The sequence below is a fragment of the Bison bison genome, unplaced genomic scaffold (assembly GCF_000754665.1).
Source record: "Bison bison bison isolate TAMUID 2011002044 unplaced genomic scaffold, Bison_UMD1.0 scf7180017864252, whole genome shotgun sequence".
Lineage (NCBI taxonomy): Eukaryota > Metazoa > Chordata > Mammalia > Artiodactyla > Bovidae > Bison > Bison bison.
The window spans coordinates 2,817,232-2,837,178 of NW_011494824.1; the positions used below are offsets into that span (position 1 = coordinate 2,817,232).

The 19,947-nt window shown below is 45.6% G+C and overlaps 1 protein-coding gene across 7 annotated transcripts in view; it reads left to right on the forward strand.

Annotated features, from left to right (window-relative positions):
* The window catches only part of PDE8B (phosphodiesterase 8B), a 262,056-nt gene that overhangs the window by 177,671 nt on the left and 64,438 nt on the right, over nucleotides 1-19,947 (forward strand). For all 7 annotated transcript variants that reach the window (XM_010847622.1, XM_010847623.1, XM_010847627.1 and 4 more), the window contains 4 exons: nucleotides 5,193-5,271; nucleotides 9,413-9,553; nucleotides 11,012-11,100; nucleotides 13,397-13,457. In XM_010847622.1, coding sequence (XP_010845924.1) covers nucleotides 5,193-5,271; nucleotides 9,413-9,553; nucleotides 11,012-11,100; nucleotides 13,397-13,457 — 370 coding nt within the window. The remainder of the gene's footprint in view (nucleotides 1-5,192; nucleotides 5,272-9,412; nucleotides 9,554-11,011; nucleotides 11,101-13,396; nucleotides 13,458-19,947) is intronic.

The window sequence follows — 19,947 nt, forward strand, 5'->3', positions numbered from 1 at the left end:
AGTCTGAAAGCATCAGTTCTTTAGCACTCAGCCTTCTTTATGTTCCATCCATGGTCTCACATCCATACACGACTACTGGAAAAATCAAAGCTTTGATAAAAGGGTCTTTGCAGGCAAAGTAATGTCTCTGCTTTTTAATACACTGTCTAGATTTATCATAGCTTTGTGATATTTACCTGCTTCATGTGAATCTTCATGGACAACTAAGAAGATGAAGGGGAAATGGTTACATTACTACTACTTCTTGGCTTTTCACAACAATATTCTGTTCTCTGGAGCTTTTTCTAATTTTTCAACTTCTCAACCTGAAGACTACAAAAATACATTCACATTGCTGTGTTATATGGCTCATAAGAACAGAAAAATTAAGCTAAATTTCTTCTATGTGAAGAATATTAATAATTAATGCAGGAAATTTAATTCTCAAACTCTAGGAACATGATTCAAAGTAATTACTTCATTTTGCTACAGGTTTATTTAAACAGAACCATCAGCCAAGTTGATTTAAAGCCTAGATTTACACATGGCAGTCCCATACCATTCGTCGCCAGAGACAGTAATCTGCTGGTCCTGCCAGTACACTTTCACTTTAACTATTGATAAAAATCTGCTTTGTTCCGTGGGGCGTGATGCTCACCAGAGAGTGTATGCTTTGTAGTGAACATCCAATAGATCCATTTTGGCAGCTGGAGCTAAGATCTTGTACGAAAGCAACCTCTTGAATTGACAGAAACAGTCATACTTGGAGGTAGCTGTTTACATACTTAATTGAGCCACACAGGTCCTTCAAGAAAATACTTGGGTGTGAGGGGAATGTATCATCTGATCAGACGTGTTAGCACTTCATTATCCAGCTCCCAAAGCTAAGGAACTAGCTCACACAGACTTGCTTTTCCTTGTGGGACTGCTGGAGACAGGGCTCGCTTTGCTGTGGTGCTGGGCTGGGTGCTGGACCCAAAGGCCTGAACACACTGCGATGAGATGAGCTCTTTCTTGCTTCTTCATAAGACGTGGTGCAGTAATGACTTTGGTAGCAATTTTAAAGTCCTCCTTGATTCTTTTTCACATTTTAAATGATCATGTTTACAAATATAGCGTTGCTAACAGGACAGTATACAGCTCATGTTAGGTAGGCTGTAGCAACTTACTTTATTTTTTGTTCTAATTGAAGTATAGCTGCTGTACCATATGTTACAATATGTGCTGTGCTTAGTTGCTCAGTCATGTCCAACTCTTTGTGACCCCATGGACTGTAGCCCACTGGGCTCCTCTGTCCATGGGATTCTCCAGGCCATGTCCTCCTCCAGGGGATCCTCCCAACCCAGGGGTTGAACTCAGGTCTCCCACATTACAGGCAGATTCTTTACCATCTGAGCCACCAGGGAAGCCCAAGAATACTTGGAGTGGGTAGCCTCTCCTTTCTCCAGGAGATCTTCCTGACCCAGGAATCGAACTGGGGTCTCCTGCATTGCAGGCTGGAGAAGGCAATGGCACCCCACTCCAGTACTCTCGCCTGGAAGATCCCATGGACAGAGGAGCCTCGTAGGCTTCAGTCCATGGGGTCTCGAAGAGTCAGACACAACTGAGCGACTTCACTTTTACTTTTCACTTTCATGCATTGGAGAAGGAAATGGCAACCCACTCCAGTGTTCTTGCGTGGAGAATCCCAGGGACAGAAGAGCCTGGTGGGCTGCCATCTATGGGGTTGCACAGAGTCGGACACGACTGAAGTGACTTAGCAGCATTTCAGGTGGATTCTTTACCAACCGAGCTACCAGGGAAGCCCCTATGTTACAATATAGTAATTCATAAGTTTGAAAGGTTATGCTCCATTTATAGTTATAATAAAATATTATACTATATATCCCTGTAGCTTATTTTATACCTAATAGTTTGTATCTCTTTCTCCCCTCTCCCCAGTGGTAACCACTAGTTTGTACTCTATATCTGTGAATTTGCTTTTTGTTATATTCACTGGTTTGTTGATTTTTTTAGATTCCACGTATAAGTGATATCATATAGTATTTGTCTTTTTCTGACTTATCTCACTTGGCATAACGCCCACCAAGTCCATCCATGTTGCTGCAAATGGCAAACTTTTGTTCTTTTTGTGGCTGAGTAATATTCCGTTGTATATCTACACCACATCTTTATCCATTCATCTGTCAATGGGTACTTACATTGCTTCCATGTCTTGGTTATTGTGAATAATGCTGTTACGAATATTGGGGCATATGTATGTTTTTGAATTAGTGTGTTTGTTTTTTATGGATGTATACCCAGGAGTGGAATTGCTGGGTCATAGTGGAAACAGTGTCAGACTTTATTTTTCTGGGCTCCAAAATCACTACAGATGGTGACTGCAGCCATGAAATTAAAAGATGCTTACTCCTTGGAAGGAAAATTATGACCAACCTAGACAGCATATTCAAAAGCAGAGACATTACTTTGCCAACAAAGGTCCGTCTAGTTAAGGCTATGGTTTTTCCTGTGGTCATGTATGGATGTGAGAGTTGGATTGCAAAGAAGGCTGAGCGCCAAAGAATTGAACTGTGGTGTTGGAGAAGACTCTTGAGAGTCCCTTGGACTGCAAGGAGATCCAACCAGTCCATTCTGAAGGAGATCAGCCCTGGGATTTCTTTCGAAGGAATGATGCTAAAGCTGAAACTTCAGTACTTTGGCCACCTCATGCGAAGAGTTGACTCATTGGAAAAGACTCTGATTCTGGGAGGGATTGGGGGCAGGAGGAGAAGGGGACAACAGAGGATGAGATGGCTGGATGGCATCACTGATTTGATGGACATGAGTCTGAGTGAACTCCGGGAGTCGGTGATGGACAGGGAGGCCTGGCGTGCTGCAATTCATGGGGTCGCAAAGAGTTGGACACGACTGAGCAACTGATTTGATCTGATTTGATCTGATGATAGTTCTGTGTCATATGGTAGTTCTGTTTCCAGTTTTTTGAGAAACATAGTTTGGAGCAATTTGAATAAGAAAATGCCTTACCCTATTGGGCATCTTGGTTGCGTGGGGTTTATGTTCTCCTCCCCTCACCTCCATCACGATTACTTACTGTACATACCCTCCCACACTGGCGTCTTCATCTCTGCAGTGACAGGAACACCACCCGTCAATGGACTAAAATCCTTCATTTTCCATGCAGGTTGCCTTGCTACTATTGAAAGCAGTTCTGGGTTTGATGTTTCAGATACACTCATGAGAAAGTATAGGTTATGATTAACTTTTCTTCTCACCAACAGCCTTTGAAAGCTTTAACAAAGAATTATTCTGAGATCTTGCAAATAATATTAAGTACCATGTCTTGAAATCTTAAGTTGTCCCAAGTACTTTGAGACATAGCTCACATAAACTATCTATGTTGAGTCTTACAATGAAATTTAAAGAATCTGCCAGCAATGTAGGAGACCCAAATTCGATCCCTGGGTTGGGAAGATCCTCTGGAGGAGGGCATGGCAACCCACTCCAGTATTCTTGCCTGGAGAATTCCATGAACAGAGGAGCCCAGCGGGCTACAGTCCCTGGGGTCACAAAGAATCAGACATGACTGGTCAACTAACACTTCACTTCATTTTATAGATGAGGAAACTGGGACCCAGCAAAGAGAAAACATTGCCCAGGGTCCCATCACTGGCAAAATACCGAACCAAGTTTCACCCAATTTTTTTCTACTCTCTGCCTTGTAAACAGTTCAAAGTAAAATGGCAAAGTTAGATGCTTTATGAGAGAAAAAATGAATAATGTTTTAAGAGTTTATGAGAAGAAACATCTGTCTAGTAAATTAACATTATTTGTGGGGGGACTGCAGCCATGAAATTAAAAGACGTTTACTCCTTGGAAGGAAAGTTATGACCAATCTAGACAGCATATTCAAAAGCAGAGACATTACTTTGCCAATAAAGGTCCGTCTAGTCAAGGCTATGGTTTTTCCTGTGGTCATGTATGGATGTGAGAGTTGGACTGTGAAGAAGGCTGAGCACCGAAGAATTGATGCTTTTGAACTGTGGTGTTGGAGAAGACTCTTGAGAGTCCCTTGGACTGCAAGGAGATCCAACCAGTCCATTCTGAAGGAGATCAGCCCTAGCTAGAATTTCTTTGGAAGGATGATGCTAAAGCTGAAACTCCAGTACTTTGGCCACGTCATGCGAAGAGTTGACTCATTGGAAAAGACTCTGATGCTGGGAGGGATTGAGGGCAGGAGGAGAAGGGGACGACAGAGAATGAGATGGCTGGATGGCATCACTGACTCGATGGACATGAGTCTGAGTGAACTCCGGGAGTTGGTGATGGACAGGGAGGCCTGGCGTGCTGCGATTCATGGGGTCACAAAGAGTCGGACACGACTGAGCGACTGAACTGAACTGAATGTGTGAGAAAGCCTTCACTGGACTTGTTTAAATAGCCAGCATGAATAAGAAAGCTCTGGAAACTAGGCACATACTTCCTGAGTTAGATGGTAAGTAGCTTACTGTATCTGGAGTTGCTCTAGGTTGTAAGGTAGCTAGAATGTTACGTGAGAAATTGAAATGATTTTAAATATTCTAGATATACAAGGAAGGTCATCAAGAATAGTGCCCACCTGGAGACCTGTAAAATGAACCAGGCAAGAGGAATTCTGCCCTCTTTGCCTTTCATCAGACGGTGGGTATAGTTGAAAGAAAAGTACCATAAAGTCTTCTTAACTAAGGTCATCAAAGTAAGGAAAGAAAAAACAAAATGTTTCTATGTCTGTTGCAAAAGGCCAGAATACCTCAGATCCAATATGGGCTTAATTAGGTTTTCCAAGCTGATGGGGATGGGACTTCTCCATGACAGTGCTGTGACTGGAACAGCAGAATGTCATTGACATAGAACACAGGCGCCTCTGAGACCGGCTTCTCCGTGTCTCTTTCCTTGTGTCGGTACGAAGGTTCCATCCAGCACACGCAGAGGTCATTCCATGACCCATGACAATCGGCTGGATAATGTTCTTCTCCTTGTGTGATATACATAGAAGTATCTGCTATTGTTTATTTCATTTGAAAGGCTAGGTTTCCTTTTTTTTCCCTCCAAAACAGAATATCAAAAGGTACTTGTTTTTAATGAATCTGAGGAACTGTCTACTTTGGTAAGTTAACAGATGAAACGCTCATGGTTTTCTCGCAGAACTAACATGAATCTTTTGCAACTTTCAGGGCCTGTAATTCAGTGTTTACAGCATTAGACCACTGTCACGAAGCCATAGAAATCACAAGTGATGACCACGTGATCCAGGTATGGCGGCACGTTTTATCTTTAGACATCAAAAGAGAGCCTTTCAAGTCTGAGCCACCCTTTTCTGAGCACTTTGCTCTAATTCTCACATTTCAGCACATTTTCTTTGGAGAAAGGAACATCAAAGTATGCAAAGAAAACTAATACTCTTCGGCTGAGAATTAGATACTCAGTAGGAATAAAAATTAGTTCAGATCAGAACCTGCGATTTCTCTGACAGAGACGGGGTAAATTCTTTAGACTTTGCGGAAAGACATTGTTTATACCAAAGTATGTCAGAACTGTAAATATTTATAAATACCTTGGGAACAGAATATTATCAGTGGTCCTCACTGATTTGCCTACAGTTGGTATTCCAGTTATAAAGTAGTCTTATATAATACAGGGGCTTCCCAGGTGGCACTAGTGGTAAAGAATCTGCCTGCAATGCAGGCTACTGGGGTTGGATCCCTGGGCTGGGAAGATCCCCTGGCGGAGGGCATGGCCACCCACTCCAGTATTCTCACCCGGAGCATTCCATGGACAGAGGAGCCTGGTGGGCTACAGTCCATGGGGTCCCAAAGAGTCAGACACGACTGAAGTGACTTGGCATGTATGCTTAGATAATATTAAAGTCGTCTTCCTAAGGAAATGTGTTTGGCAGACAAATGTTTGTGGAAATAAAGTTGTCTTATTATTTTTGGAAGGTAGAAAATTCCATGGACAGAGGAGTCTGGCAAGCTATAATAAATCCATGCGATCACAAAGAGTCAGACACAATAGAGCAACTAACACTATAAGACATTTACACTTAGAAAATATTCTGAAATGTAGACTCTGCACTGACGGGCACTGGCCTGCCCGCCCTTGGTCTGCATCATGGCGCTGAGTGTGAGAGGCTCGCTGCCCTTGGTAGAGATAAAGACTGTGTCCAGCACAGCACCCACGACAGCGTCTCACGTGCTTTCCTGGGAAACAGCCCACTGCCCACACAGACACCCCGCTCCCACCTGGGGTTGGTGACAGCAGTTACCCACTGTGTGTGGGCCTGGTCACCCACGCGCTCGTGGAGTTCCCTCGTTTCCCTTCAGGAACCCCATGAAAGAGACATACAGTATACAGATGGGGAAACCGAGGCCCAGGAGGGCCGAGGAATTCCTCCAAGGAAAACCCCGGTAATAAATACTGGAACCAAAACATCCAGCCATGTCTTTCTGACTCCGGAGCCTTCCCACCTGGTTCCCTGTTTGGCTGGTTTTTGGACTTTGATTTCCATGACATGGGTCTAAAGGCTTCCTCATGATGCCGCCTGTCACCGGCCCACCTGCCCGCGGATCCGCCCTGAACTACAGAGAAATCAGACATGTTTCTGTTATAGACCGGGCGCAGGTCCACTTCCACCTGGACTCGAACGTCAGTTTTGTTCATGAAACATTTGTTTGGCACCTCCCTCTTTTTTTCTTTCTTTACGAGAGAAAAGCCGAAGTTTCTTCATATATACTTGCATACCAAGGAGATATCCAGGGAAAAGGCGTGAACTCACACCTCCAGCTTTTACAGGGAAGCCGGGGGTGGTTTTAGTGATGAGGGGAAGGGGCTGTCTGCTCTCTACCAGCTGTAATCTTGCAGGCAGTCCTTTCACAGACAGATGAGTCCTTCCTTCTCCAGTTAGCTCCTGATGGTCAGGAAACCTGCATCTCTGGGAGAGGCGGTAGGCTGGTGGTGTCACAAGCTATGAATCACCACCAGCCTATACCTCAAATAGGAAGGAGCAGAGGCTGGGGACGGTGGGTGCCTGGTTAGGGGAATCCTTGTATTAAAAGGGAAACTGTACTGATTGCAGGGTTTCCCTTGGGGCACCCTCTCAGGCCCCTTTACAAGCCTGCTAGCATCCTAAACATAAAACTCAAGCACAAGGAGGAAGTCGAAAAGAGGATGTTACATATAAGGGGCAAATTTAAAAGGCCTTTGTGCCATAGATTTTAAAAGGTGTCATCATGAGTGAGTTGCACCATATATGTATTCAGTACCAGAGTCCTTCTCGGGGCAGCTCTGCTTCTCAGGGCATGTGTCTCTTAGTGCAGGTGGCAGAAGCACTTGACATTCATAAATATTCTCTCTCTCCCTTTCCATCCACTGAAACTGTTTGCTTCAAAACACTTAAGTGGTGTTTACCATGTGCCAGACACTGTACTTAGCATTTTGCACATGCTTGTTTATTTTTTAAAAGAATTCTATGAACCAGGTACTACTGTCCGAGCCGTTTTACAAATGAGGAAACTGAGGTCCAGAGAAGATCAGTAAACTGCCCGTGGTGCTAGTGATGGACAGAGCCAGGGTGTGAACTTGAGTGCCTTGGCTTCGCAGTCCATGTCCTGGAGTACCTGTTGCGTTGTGAAGTCGCCTGGCACAGATGAAGGCCTATGACTTCTACCTGTATTTACAGCCAAGTAGCAAAAGCAGAGTAAACACATAAGATATGAGCATTTGGCCAACAAATAAGGAGAACAATACATGCTCAAGTATTATTCATTCCTTAGCTATTTACTGAACAGTCCTGAATATCCAAAGACAAATCTGAAGTAACCTTTGCCCTTGAGGATTTTCATGTCTAGTCGGGGAGAGAGAAAGAAAAGAATTTAGGTCCAGTGTAATGGGGCATCAGAAGCCTGCATAGGATGGGGTGGGAGTCGTCGGAGAGGCACAGGCTCCAACTGGGTAGGGACTTAAGGACAGCTTGCTGGAGCGGGGTGGAAATCAGAGCTGACATGACCAGGAGGTGGGGAAGGGCCTCTAGGCAGAGAGCACAGTCCCACAGGTTGGGAGACAAGCCCAGGCCACCTAGCTGCAGGCAGGGCGGGCCCAGGGACTGTGAGCCCGACCTGATGAGCAGGGGTCCTGCTGCCCGCCCAGGGAGGGCAGCGACCACCACGGGAAAGTGCTAGAAGGTCAGTGAAGACAGTGTCACCACCCCTTCCTTTTCAGTGACCCCTGGAAGGCCCAAGAGCCACCTCCCAGCCCCTCCTCCTCCCAGGGTGGACGGTGCTAGTAGAAGCCGGCTTCCCCAGGGCGCAGCTCCCCACGTGTCCTTGCATCACTGTGTTCCCCACTGCTGTCATCCCCGTGGAGGGCAAAAGTGATTCCATGGGCAAGACCGTTTCTAAAGCAGCACGTGGATGTCAGTTATGCCCAAAGAAATCCGTGACCTAGATGCAGTGCACTCACATTCTCCCCACGATCCTGTTGCTTGTCCCCTCCACTCACCTGCTCATCTGGTGATTCTGTTCTTTGAGAAGAAATGGGAGGCTGTGGACAGGAGCTGGGAGGCAGCCAAGGTGATAGCTCTAAATTCCAGGGCCCTGGACAGAATTTTGGAAGGAAGCTTCTGAGTCTGCCCATCCCAACATGTGCTCAGTGGGGACGATGCCTCAGGCCTGCGCTGTGCCCAGCTGCGAAAGGACTCCCTCCTGCCCAAGGTTTTTAACTGAATTTATGCTTCAGTTAGACCAGAAGTGGCCTCAAGGCATAGCACTGGTTAATAGACAGTGGCAATTATCTATTAATATTATCTAGACACAAGAGATCAAATTGCTTCCTTGTAGAAATGTGACTAATAGAAGCCATGACCTGTTGAGTGGAGTTCTAGTTAATTTTTTTTAAGATTTTTTTTCTGATGTGGACCATTTTCAAGTCTTTATTAGATTTGTCACGATATTGCTTCTGTTTTATGTTTTGGTTTTTTGGCTGCAAGGCATGTGGGATCAAACCCGCATCCCCTGCATTGGAAGGTAAAGTCTTAACCACTGGGTCAACAGGGACATTGCTCTAGTTAATTTTTCTGTGTTCTTTTTTTTCTGAGTTTTTTCTTATTTCATGGGCAGTGGGTGGTGAATAAGGCCCATTGCAAGCTGGCACTGGTAAATAAAGGTTTCTTGCTATTTTTACCGCTGAAGAATGTCTTCCAGTTTCCAGAGGGCCTAGGGTGCTGGGATGGCAGTTGAATGAGCGCATTGCTGGTCAGGAGGGAGCCCACCCCCTGGGGCTGGGGGACTCGTCGGACTGTATCAGAGAACGCTGGCCCGGGGCACGTTTTCTGTGCCCTACAAGTGTTCTGCGGGCACACAGCAACCTGTCCTGACCCATATCCACTTCCCATTTGCAGTATGTCAATCCAGCCTTCGAGAGGATGATGGGCTACCACAAAGGCGAACTGCTGGGGAAAGAACTCGCCGAGCTGCCCAAAAGCGACAAGAACCGGGCAGACCTTCTCGACACCATCAACACCTGCATCAAGAAGGGCAAGGTGGGCGAAACCGGACCCATCCACAGCCCCTGCCCAACTAAGGTGTCATCTCTTTCACATGGGCTTCTTTAATGTTACAATTAGGTGAAAAATCTCTTACGTTTGTAAGATGAGTTCAAATCTGAGTTAATTTTGGATAGCAGGCAAACCTGGTGCTTATCACGATGATATAGAATCTGAAGATTTTGTACAAGGAAATTTCTTCCTTCGTGTGATTATGTCTCACCTGTGATGGCTGGAAATTCATGCCTATCTCCAAGCAGATTTCCTCCCAGGATTTAGTTTATTCAGAGTTTGAAGGACTAGGATTTAGTATCAGTATTCACATGTTTCATAGGCCCACTTTTCAAACAGTTTTTTTTTTTTTCTATTCTCTTTACTCATCACAGTTGAGAAGAGACGTACAACTCCCTTGTCCCTGCCTCGGCAGTCTGTCCGGCAGCCTCCTCTGCATCCCAGCAGATGAAGGCAGTGGTGTGGATGCGGTGGGCATCTCCCACAAGCCCTTCCTTCCAGACCACTGCCCTTGGAGCTGGAACTTCCTGGGCATTTTCTTGGAAGCATTCAGATGCTTTCTCTGATGTGAAAGAGTTCGATAGCTTTGCATTTATTCACTGGGGGACCATTTTATGGGAATACAGTAAGTTTGGATTATATATGATGGCCAGAATTAATAGAAGAATATTAGGGGAGTGAGACCGAAAAGGAAGCAGGAAAACTTTACTGGAAGACTGCTGCCACAGCCCTGGTGGCCCCAGCCTGAGTACCAGTTGGCCTTCCCGTGTGAGTGTTTGGGTGAGAAGAGGCAGCAGAGCATCTCGCATCCTGATTCAGCCACTTCCTCCCAGAAGCAGTGGAGGTGCCACAGGCTCCCCCTGGAGGCCGCCAGGCTCTTCGTCCTGCCCAGTTCCACAGGGTCTGGATGCGGGAGGAACCTCACACTCCCCTTTGCCTCATCCATGGAACCTACCAGGAGCCAGGCTAAGCCCAGAGAAGGCTTGACTGGAGGCCCCAGAGGATAGTAGAAGGGGAGTGGAGATAGATTTATAACCACGTTTTCTACTTCCTCGTGTGGGCAGATTAGTTTGCATCTCTGAGCCTCAGTGGACAGATCTGCAAATGAAGGGTGATGAATACCAGGCTCGCAGGTTGTCATAAAGACCTCAAGAGAGACCTTAAAGAATTCCTTGACCTGGTGCCGCTACACCCACGGGGCTGAGAGCCCAGAGCCTGGAAGGGGCAGCCTGGTGGTGGCTGGGCTTGATCCTTGTGGGCCTTGGGCCCTGTGGGTCTGAGCCTTGTGTAGTCAGCACCACAGTGGGCGCAGCTAGAGAGCGGTGTTCTGTGGGGTGTAGGAAAAGCACCTGGGAATTTCACTGCTGAACGTGATGAGACCCTCTGTAGGAGCCACTGAGTACCTGGACGGAAGGATCTTGAGAGCTCTCTTTGTCCCTGTAGGAGTGGCAGGGCGTCTACTACGCCAGACGGAAATCCGGCGACAGCATCCAGCAGCACGTGAAGATCACACCAGTGATCGGCCAAGGAGGGTGAGCGCCCACTCTTAACCTCTGCTGTTTGAGGGGCCCCTGTGGGCATCGGGTTTGTACGTGGGAAATGCAAGTGGGTTAAACCCACCAGTACAACAGGACTGGGTGTGTACATAATGCGTGCCGAGGCTGCCTCCATGCAGCCCCTGAACAAATCACCCCTCTTCTCCTGCCTGTGGGCCTTCTGAAGCCTCAGCCCAACTGTCCACCTCCGCCTGGTTGTCTGTGGTTGTCCCCACACACCAAGGGGCCAATTTCTAGACCTTCCCTTGTCATCACTGCAACTGCAGAACTTCGGGGCTCCCTGCCTCAGCCCCGCCTGGGAGCCGAGCTCCTTTCTTTGGGGTACTGGCTCTGTGATGATTCTCTCCAGGCCTCAGGGCTTGTTCACGAGAGGACAGAGCACGAGGGTCATGCTTAGGAGAAAAAGGTGTCTGACCAGAAGCTGAGGCAGCTGATTCCATGTAGCCTCAGCTTACCAGAGGAACCTATTCATTTGCAGGGAAACAAAGAAAATATGCAATTCCTTTTCCTTCTCCCAGTTGTTTTGTGAGAAGGTTTATGGAGCCAAACAGGACCCCTAACAGTGCCCCACCGAGGAGCCTTTGTAAAGGAGCCTGGAGTCAACCAACCAGCCTCTTAGGTGTACAAGGTACACACGCCACTGGGTGACATTTTGGAAAAAGAGCAGTTACGGCGTGAACAACCAGGCAGGAGAGCCCCGTCTGTGACTTACTGTGTGTGTGTTAGTCACTCAGTCATGTCCGACTCTGTGACTACATGGACGGTAGCCCACCAGGCTCCTCTGTCCGAGGAACTCTCTAGACCAGAATACTGGAGTGGGTTGCCATTTCCTCCTGCAGGGGATCCTCCTGACCCAGGGATGGAACCCAGGTTCCAGCATTGCGGGCAGATTCTTTACTGTCTGAGCCACTGGGGAAGGTTGGAAGGCAATCTGTAGCCAGCAAAGTGTCTGTAGGGTGCTATCCCTCTGATTTCACTTACTGGTTAGTTTTGAAACTGTTCCTGCTCAGTTCAGAGACCACTGTCCCATGTTTCCTGCCGCTCTGCTTCACTCCAGGTGGCGGGGGCACCGGCATGCCCTGAGCAGAGGTCACGAGTTTGCAGAGAAAGGCCCTGAGGGCCCCCCTGCCTCCCCTGAGCACGCAGGCCTCCTCGGGGCCATTCCCAGCAGCAGTCAGAACTCAGGGCCACGCCGGCCGTCACGTCATTGTTTCCGACTGCATCCGGGGACTGTGTTTTCTTCCTAAGATGGACTTGTGTGTTGTGTATGACCAGAATTATTAGCTTACAAAGCAGAGGAGACCATGTTACTGTTTGGTGATTTCTGTCAGGTTGAGTTTTTCTGATCTTTCTGATTTTACAGGTAAGAGCAAGAAGTTCTGTCGTCCAGAGGCAGTGTTATTTCCCACACCCCACCCGTATTTCCCCCAGTGAACTATCAGAAGAAAGTCTTATTAAGGGTGGGGACATTTTAGCTCTTCCTATTTAGTGAAGCTCAATACAGAATAACCAGCATATTCGATTCTCTCTTCAGAGTCCTCCAGAGAAAACAGAACCAAAGAGACAGAAACAGAAACACAGAAAAGAGGTTCCTTACTGTGGAACCTAACGTGGCCCTGTGAGATTCTAGATGCGCTCGAGAAAAGTCTGCCTGGAGCTGACCTTTGTGTAGCACTAAGACACCTGTTGTCTTTTCCGTCTCCCTGTGGTGACGGCCAAGACCACAGGCTGTCTCGGGGTTCTGTCCATGAACTGAAAATAAGAGGACTTCTCTCTGCCCTGAAAAGTGCCATTGTGCATGATGACCAGGCTGTGAAAGAGTGTGGAATATTAAATATAAAAATAGCAACCATGGACTTTGGTCAGTACCTGAGTACTCACCAAATGAGTGCCTTCTATATAAGCCATAAAAGTGTTCGTGTCTGCAGAATTAAAACCCATTTCGTTTGGAGTAGCATTTCATCCTGTCACCAAGGCTGTCTAGGAGCCAGCCCTCAGGAGTCAGTTAGAAATGTAGTATCCATTAGGAGAGTGTTTCGGAGCCAGCCGTGATTAAAAGGAGAGCCCAGTTTTTGAAGGCAGGTGTAGATTGTGTGTTTAAAAAAAAAAAAATGCATCTTTTATAGATTGTGTTTTATTGGAATTTAAAACCTGCCCCAGAATGGACCCTGGAGTTTTTTACTTGAAGAAGATTCTGTTGATGTTTTCGTTTGCTGACTTGTTGAATTGTCTCATGTCTGACTCACTAATCATGGATTATTCATGTTATTAGGAAGATCAGGCATTTCGTCTCCCTCAAGAAACTGTGTTGTAGCACTGACAAAAACAAGCAGGTAAGGCCTTCAGTTTGCTTCATGTGCTTTGTCGGCGTGACCATGCATCCCTTACCCCCTCACCACTGCTCTCTGTCTGTCTTTCTCTGTATCTATGGTAGTTGCCAATTTAGAGGCTTTAGGGCAAAATGAGGCCCTTAGACAAAGAGTAAAAGAAAAGATTCTCCAGCAAGCCTATGCACTTTATTAGTAATGCTCCATAGGTTATGATTTAGCTTGTGACTGAACGGCGCAGGACCAATATATTTAATGAGATCATAAAATGTTTTTTCTTCCAAATAAAAGCTATTCTAATTTTCTACCTTAATTTCTTACATGAAAAGTATATATTTATTTGAGCATTTCACCCCTATAAATTCGTGTCAAAAACAGAAATCATTTGCAATTAGTACTGCGATTTTCTTTAACCATTATGTCATGCAGAACAATCAGAGAAGGCAATGGCACCCCACTCCAGTACTCTTGCCTGGAAAATCCCATGGACGGAGGAGCCTGGTGGGCTACAGTCCATGGGGTTGCGAAGAGTCGGACACAACTGAGCGACTTCCCTTTCACTTTTCACTTTCATGCATTGGAGAAGGAAATGGCAACCCACTCCAGTGTTCTTGCCTGGAGAATCCCAGGGATGGGGGAGCCTGGTGGGCTGCCATCTATGGGGTCGTACAGAGTCGGACACGACTGAAGTGACTTGGCAGCAGCAGCAGCATGCAGAACGATGTATTTGAGTGTTTTCTGAAGTAAAAGAATTTTAATGTTGCTGTATTTAGGAACTTTATTTAGGTAGTTTTATCATAGAGAACAGCAATGGTGTGTCATTTTTTCTTATTGATTTATACTCTAGTACTGGATTGTGTGTATTGTCACTTTATGCTTTAAAGTTTGTTGATTAAAAGCTATTCAACAAACATAATTACCAATGGTCTATTTTTTAATAAAAATTTATTTATTTAGATATACTCGATGTGCAATATTATGTAAATTTCAGTACAACATAGTGATTCACAATTTTTTAAAGGTTATAGTCCATTTATAGTTATTATAAAATATTGCCTGTAATCCCTGTGTGGTACCATATATCCATGTAGCGTATTTATCTGATGCCTAGTAGTTTATGCCTCTTAATTCCCTGCCCAGTTTTCCTCTCCTCCCTTCCTTTTTCCCACTGGTAACCACTAGTTCTCTATACCTGAGTCTGTCTTTCTTGTTTGTTCATTTTATTTTTTATATTCCACATATAAGTGATATCATACAGTCTTTCTCTGCCTTATTTCGCTTCACGTAATACCCTCCAAATCCATCCATGTTGTTGCAAATGGCAAGATTTCATTCTTTTTATGGCCGAATAGTATTCCATTGTGTGTGTTTGTGTGTGTGTGATCTATTTTTTAAAACCTTTCAAACATGGCCTTTGACTTAGATGAAGATTTTAACCGAAGGGACAGTGTCTATCAAGGATATGAAGGGCTTCAGGGTGTAATCCCTTTCGGAGACCTGGGAGGTGGCTGGGGTCAGGAGGAAGCCTGGCCAGGCAAGCAGGTAAACTAGGGAACTGCAGACTGAAGATTCCTGGGCTCTTCCCGGTGAGAAGGTGGCTTCCGAGGACACAGGCTGAGTGCAGTGAGCTTCCAGCTGGTATGTAAACCCTTGGAAGGTATCCATGTCCATGCTTCTTTAGAAACTAATGATTCGGTATTTGTATATATTGTGAAGTGATCACCACAGTAAGTGTAGTTAACATCTATCACCATACATGGTTACAAGTTTTTTCTTTTAATGAGAATGTTGAATACCAACTCTTAGCAAATTTCAAATATGCAACGTGGCATTACTAACCATAGCCCAGGTTATACACCACATCCTCAGCACTTACTTGTTATAACTGGAAGCTTGTACTTTTTGACTTCCTGCGTCCCTCTCACCCACCCCACCCCTACCTCTGGCAACCACCAAACTATTGTCTGTATGAGTGAGTTTTTGTTTTAGACTCCACATATAAATGATTACATATTGTATCTTTCTCCACCTGACTTACTTCACTTACATGGTGCCCTCAAGCTCTATCCATGTTGTTTTAATTGGCAAGATTTCCTTCTTTCTTGTGGCTAAATAATATTTCATTGTGTGTATAGAAACCACTTTTTCTTTATCCATTCAGCCATCCACGGACACTTGGGTTGTTTCCACGTCTTAGCTAATGTAGATAACGCTGCAGTAAGCATGGGGTGTATATATCTTTTCGAGCTAGTGATTTTATTTCCTTTGGATAAATACCCAGGAGTGGAATTTCTGGATCATATGGTAGTCCCATTTTTAATTTTTTTAAGAACTCCTCTTCTCTTTCCCATACTGTCTGCACCAGTTTACATTCCCACCAGCCGTGCACAAGGATTCCCTTTTCTCGACATCCTGGACCACTCCTGTTCTGTTTTTTATTTACTTTTTGGTAATAGCCATTTTATTTTATTTTATTTTACTTTTTGGTGATAGCCATTTTAATGAGTGTGAGTTTATATCTCATTATGGCTTTGATTTGTATTTCCCTGATAATTAGTGATGTTGAAAACCTATTTGTGTACCTGGAAGTCTTCTCTAGAAAAATGTCTGTTTAAATCCTCCATGCATTTTTTAATTGGATTGTTTGTTTACTATTGCTATTGAGTTGTATGATTTCTTTTTTTTTTTTTGTATGATTTCTTTATATTTTTTAGATGCTAACTCCCTTATCAGCTATGTGATTTACAAATATTTTCTCCCATTTGGTATGATATCTTTTCATTTTCTTGATGACTTTGTGTAGTCCCAATTATTTATTTTTGGGGTCTTTTTTTGCCCTTGCTTTTGCTGTCAAAACAATCACTGCCAAGACCAGTGTCAAGGAGCTTATTTCCTATGGTTTCCTCTAGGAGTTTCATGATTTCAGGTCTTATGTTCAAAACTGTAATCAGTTTTGAGTAGATTTTTGTGTATGGTGTAAGATAGTGGTTCAGTTTCATTCTTTCCCGTGTGGGTATTTAATTTCCAACATCATTTACTAAACGGACTATTCTTTCCTCTTTGTATATTCATGGCTTCTTTGTCATAAACTAATTGACCATACATATATATATGTGGGTTATATCTGGACTCTCTGGTGATCTACATCAATAGGTACGTTGATCTGTGTGTTGTTTTTATGCCAGTACCATCCTGTCTTGACTACTATGACTTTGTAGCATAGTTTGGAATAACAAAGTGTGATACCTCCAGCTCTGTTCTTCTTTCTTAAGAATATTAGAAAAGCATTCCAGAATAACAAAAGCAACCATGTACTTTTTTGAAAGGTTTAGTTCAACATAAAAATGCCTCCATCAGCATGGTTTCATCTGGAATCAAGCAGTTTTCACTAGGGGGATTTTTGTAGAAACTGATACCTGTGGTGTTACTATGTCTCCAGTCAGTTATGTGTTAATACCTTAAGTCCATGCAGAGAAGCAAGTCCTTGGAGACCTCTGAGGAAGGAGGGGAACTGACTTTCATAGGTAAAAAAAAAAAAATTCAGCCGCCAAGCTTAGACATTGCAGGCAGAAGGATGAGGTCTGCGTGAGAGGTGAAATGGGTGCAGGGAGAACCATAGGATATCCTGGGGGCTTTTTAGAGACACACTAGTGAACCCAGGCAGGGCAAGCCAGCGTAGGGGCTGTGACACCACAGTGCAGGACACAGGCCCACTGGGCGCGTTCACGCCTTTTCAGAAATGAGTCAAGTCAACCCACATCCAAAGCCAAGCACAGCCTCCGCCGCTGGCCAGGCCTAGCTCCTTCTCCTTTGCCACTTTCTCTTTTAGTGAACCCGACCCTGTCTCCTGTTATCATTCTCCCTGCAGCTCCATGTCCCCAAATTCTGCCAGCCAGCCATGGTCCAGCCCCAGAAACATCAAGTTCCAGCTCCGTCCTCAAGCCCCTGAAGTGCCTTCGTTGCTGTGTTGTGCCCACCCTTATGATGCTACCCGTGTGCCTCCCTGCCCTCTTCTCTCCAGCAGGGTCCTTGGGCTGTGCTTGCGTGCCTGTGCTGCCTGGCACCTAGTGGGTTCCCAAGCCGTCGGTGAGCTGGGATGGACGTGAATGTTCTGGTCCTGCCTTCTTGCCACCTGTAAGCTCTTCCTGCCTCCCGGGGTGGAGGCAAGCCCTTCGCACAGGACTTAGGGATGCAGAAGAAGAGGGGCCACCTCCTCTTTTCTGAGGCTCGAAATAGAAATGTCTTTACTGCCATAAATTAGCTGCTGTTCTGAGAAGGGTGAAAATGCGGGGCTCAGATGTCCTGAGCCATTGACGTCACCTACCGGTGCTACACTGGCCTGGAGAGACACTTTAGACTTTCCGATAACAAAGGATTTTTATATCTCTGGCCAGCCATGGTGTTTTTCCTCCTCATCAAAGGAGGCTGCAGTGAATAAGTTGATGGGTCTGTGACAGGAAGGCTCCCTGGGGGTGGGAGCAGCCCGTCTACAGGCAGCTCCAGTAGCACTGCTTTCTGGGGTTTAGCCCTGATATCAGAATCCACCCATGGGTCTGCATTTTAACAAAGGATGAAATTGGAAGCCAGGCGGCTATCTCCTGCTGGTGCTTGACATCAGCAAAGATCTTTTCTTCCTGGATCTTTCCTAGCACAGCCCACCTAATCAGCATCTCCTGAAAAGATTCCCTTGTTCCTGTAAATTTTTGCCAAAAGGCTGGAAATGCCCCAGGAGGTTTGTCTGCTATCAACATCAGCTCCCCCTGCAGCACTCTCACACTTTCTCCCCAGATAAAGTATTAATATTAACGAGCTGTTCCGTCTGGTTCCACGGACACAGCCTCTGCTCCGGAAGCCATGGGGTCCACAGACAGATAAATAGGACACGTTTCTAGAGCACAGCGTGGGGAGGTATGAACTGGGTGCTCGAGAAGCACAAAACACAGGACCGACTGAGGCTGGCTGCGATTTTTTCGGTGTCCTCTAGGACAGAGGGCTACAAGCTACGGGCCAAACGTGGCCTGCTTTGTAAACAAAGTTTTATTGGCTCACAGCCTCACTCTTGGTTACATAGCACCTGTGGCTGCTTTTATTCAACAGCAGAGTCGAGCGGGTACAGTGGAGACCGTGTGCCCAGCAAAACCTAAAAAAGTGCTCTCTGGCCCTTTACAGAAAAAATTTGCCTGCCTCATTTCTAAAGGTGATTTTCTTTCTTGGATCTCCTACTTTCTGAGGTCAGGGACCATCTGCCAGTCCTCTGGAAGGGCCCCCTCCATGCCTGTGGGATTTCAGGGGTCTGGAAAACACAGTCCAGGGGTCAGACATGTATAGCGGAAGGAGGCTTCCGGGATCCCAGCTTTACACCAGCTCTTCCTAAGCTGGCCTGGTCAAAGCAGAGGGGGTGTCAACGTTGCCTCCCCCATAGCGCCTACCCCCCAGCCCAGTTTCAGTGCAGCCCACATTCTCATTCCTGCAAGCCTTTGCCATTAGAATACGGGGAGCGTCAGTCAGTTCAGTTGCTCAGTCATGTCTGACTCTTTGCGACCCCATGGACTGCAGCACGCCAGGCCTCCCTGTCCATCACCAGCTCCCGGATTTTACCCAAACTCACGTCCATCGAGTCGGTGATGCCGTCCAGCCATCTCATCCTCTGTCGTCCCCTTCTCCTCCTGCCCCCAATCCCTCCCAGCATCAGGGTCTTTTCCAATGAGTCAACTCTTTGCATGAGGTGGCCAAAGTACTGGAGTTTCAGCTTCAGCATCAGTCCTTCCAATGAACAACCAGGACTGATCTCCTTTAGGATGGACTGGTTGGATCTCCTTGAGTCTCCAAGGGACTCTCAAGAGTCTTCTCCAACACCACAGTTCAAAAGCATCAATTCTTTGGTGCTCAGCTTTCCTTAGAGTCCAACTCTCACATCCATACATGACTAATGGGAAAACCATAGCTTTGACTAGACAGACCTTTGTTGGCAAAGTAATGTCTCTGCTTTTTAATAAGCTGTCTAGGTTGGTCATAACTTTTCTTCCAAGGAGCAGGTATCTTTTAATTTCATGGCTGCAGTCACCATCTGCACTGATTTTGGAGCCCAAAAAATTAAGTCTGTCACTGTTTCCACTGTTTCTCCATCTATTTGCCATGAAGTGATGGGACCAGATGCCATGATCTTAGTTTTCTGAATGTTGAGTTTTAAGCCAACTTTTTCACTCTCCTCTTTCACTTTCATCAAGAGGCTCTGTAGTTCTTCACTTTCTGCCATAAGCGTGGTATCATCTGCATATCTTAGGTTATTGATATTTCTACCAGCAATTTTGATACCAGCTTGTGCTTCATCTTGTCCAGCATTTCTCATGATGTACTCTGCATATAAGTTAAATAAGCAGGGTGACAGTATACAGCCTTGACATACTCCTTTCCTAATTAGGAGCCAGTCTGTTGTTCCATGTCCAGTTCTAACTGTTACTTCTTGACCTGCATACAGATTTCTCAGGAGGCAGGT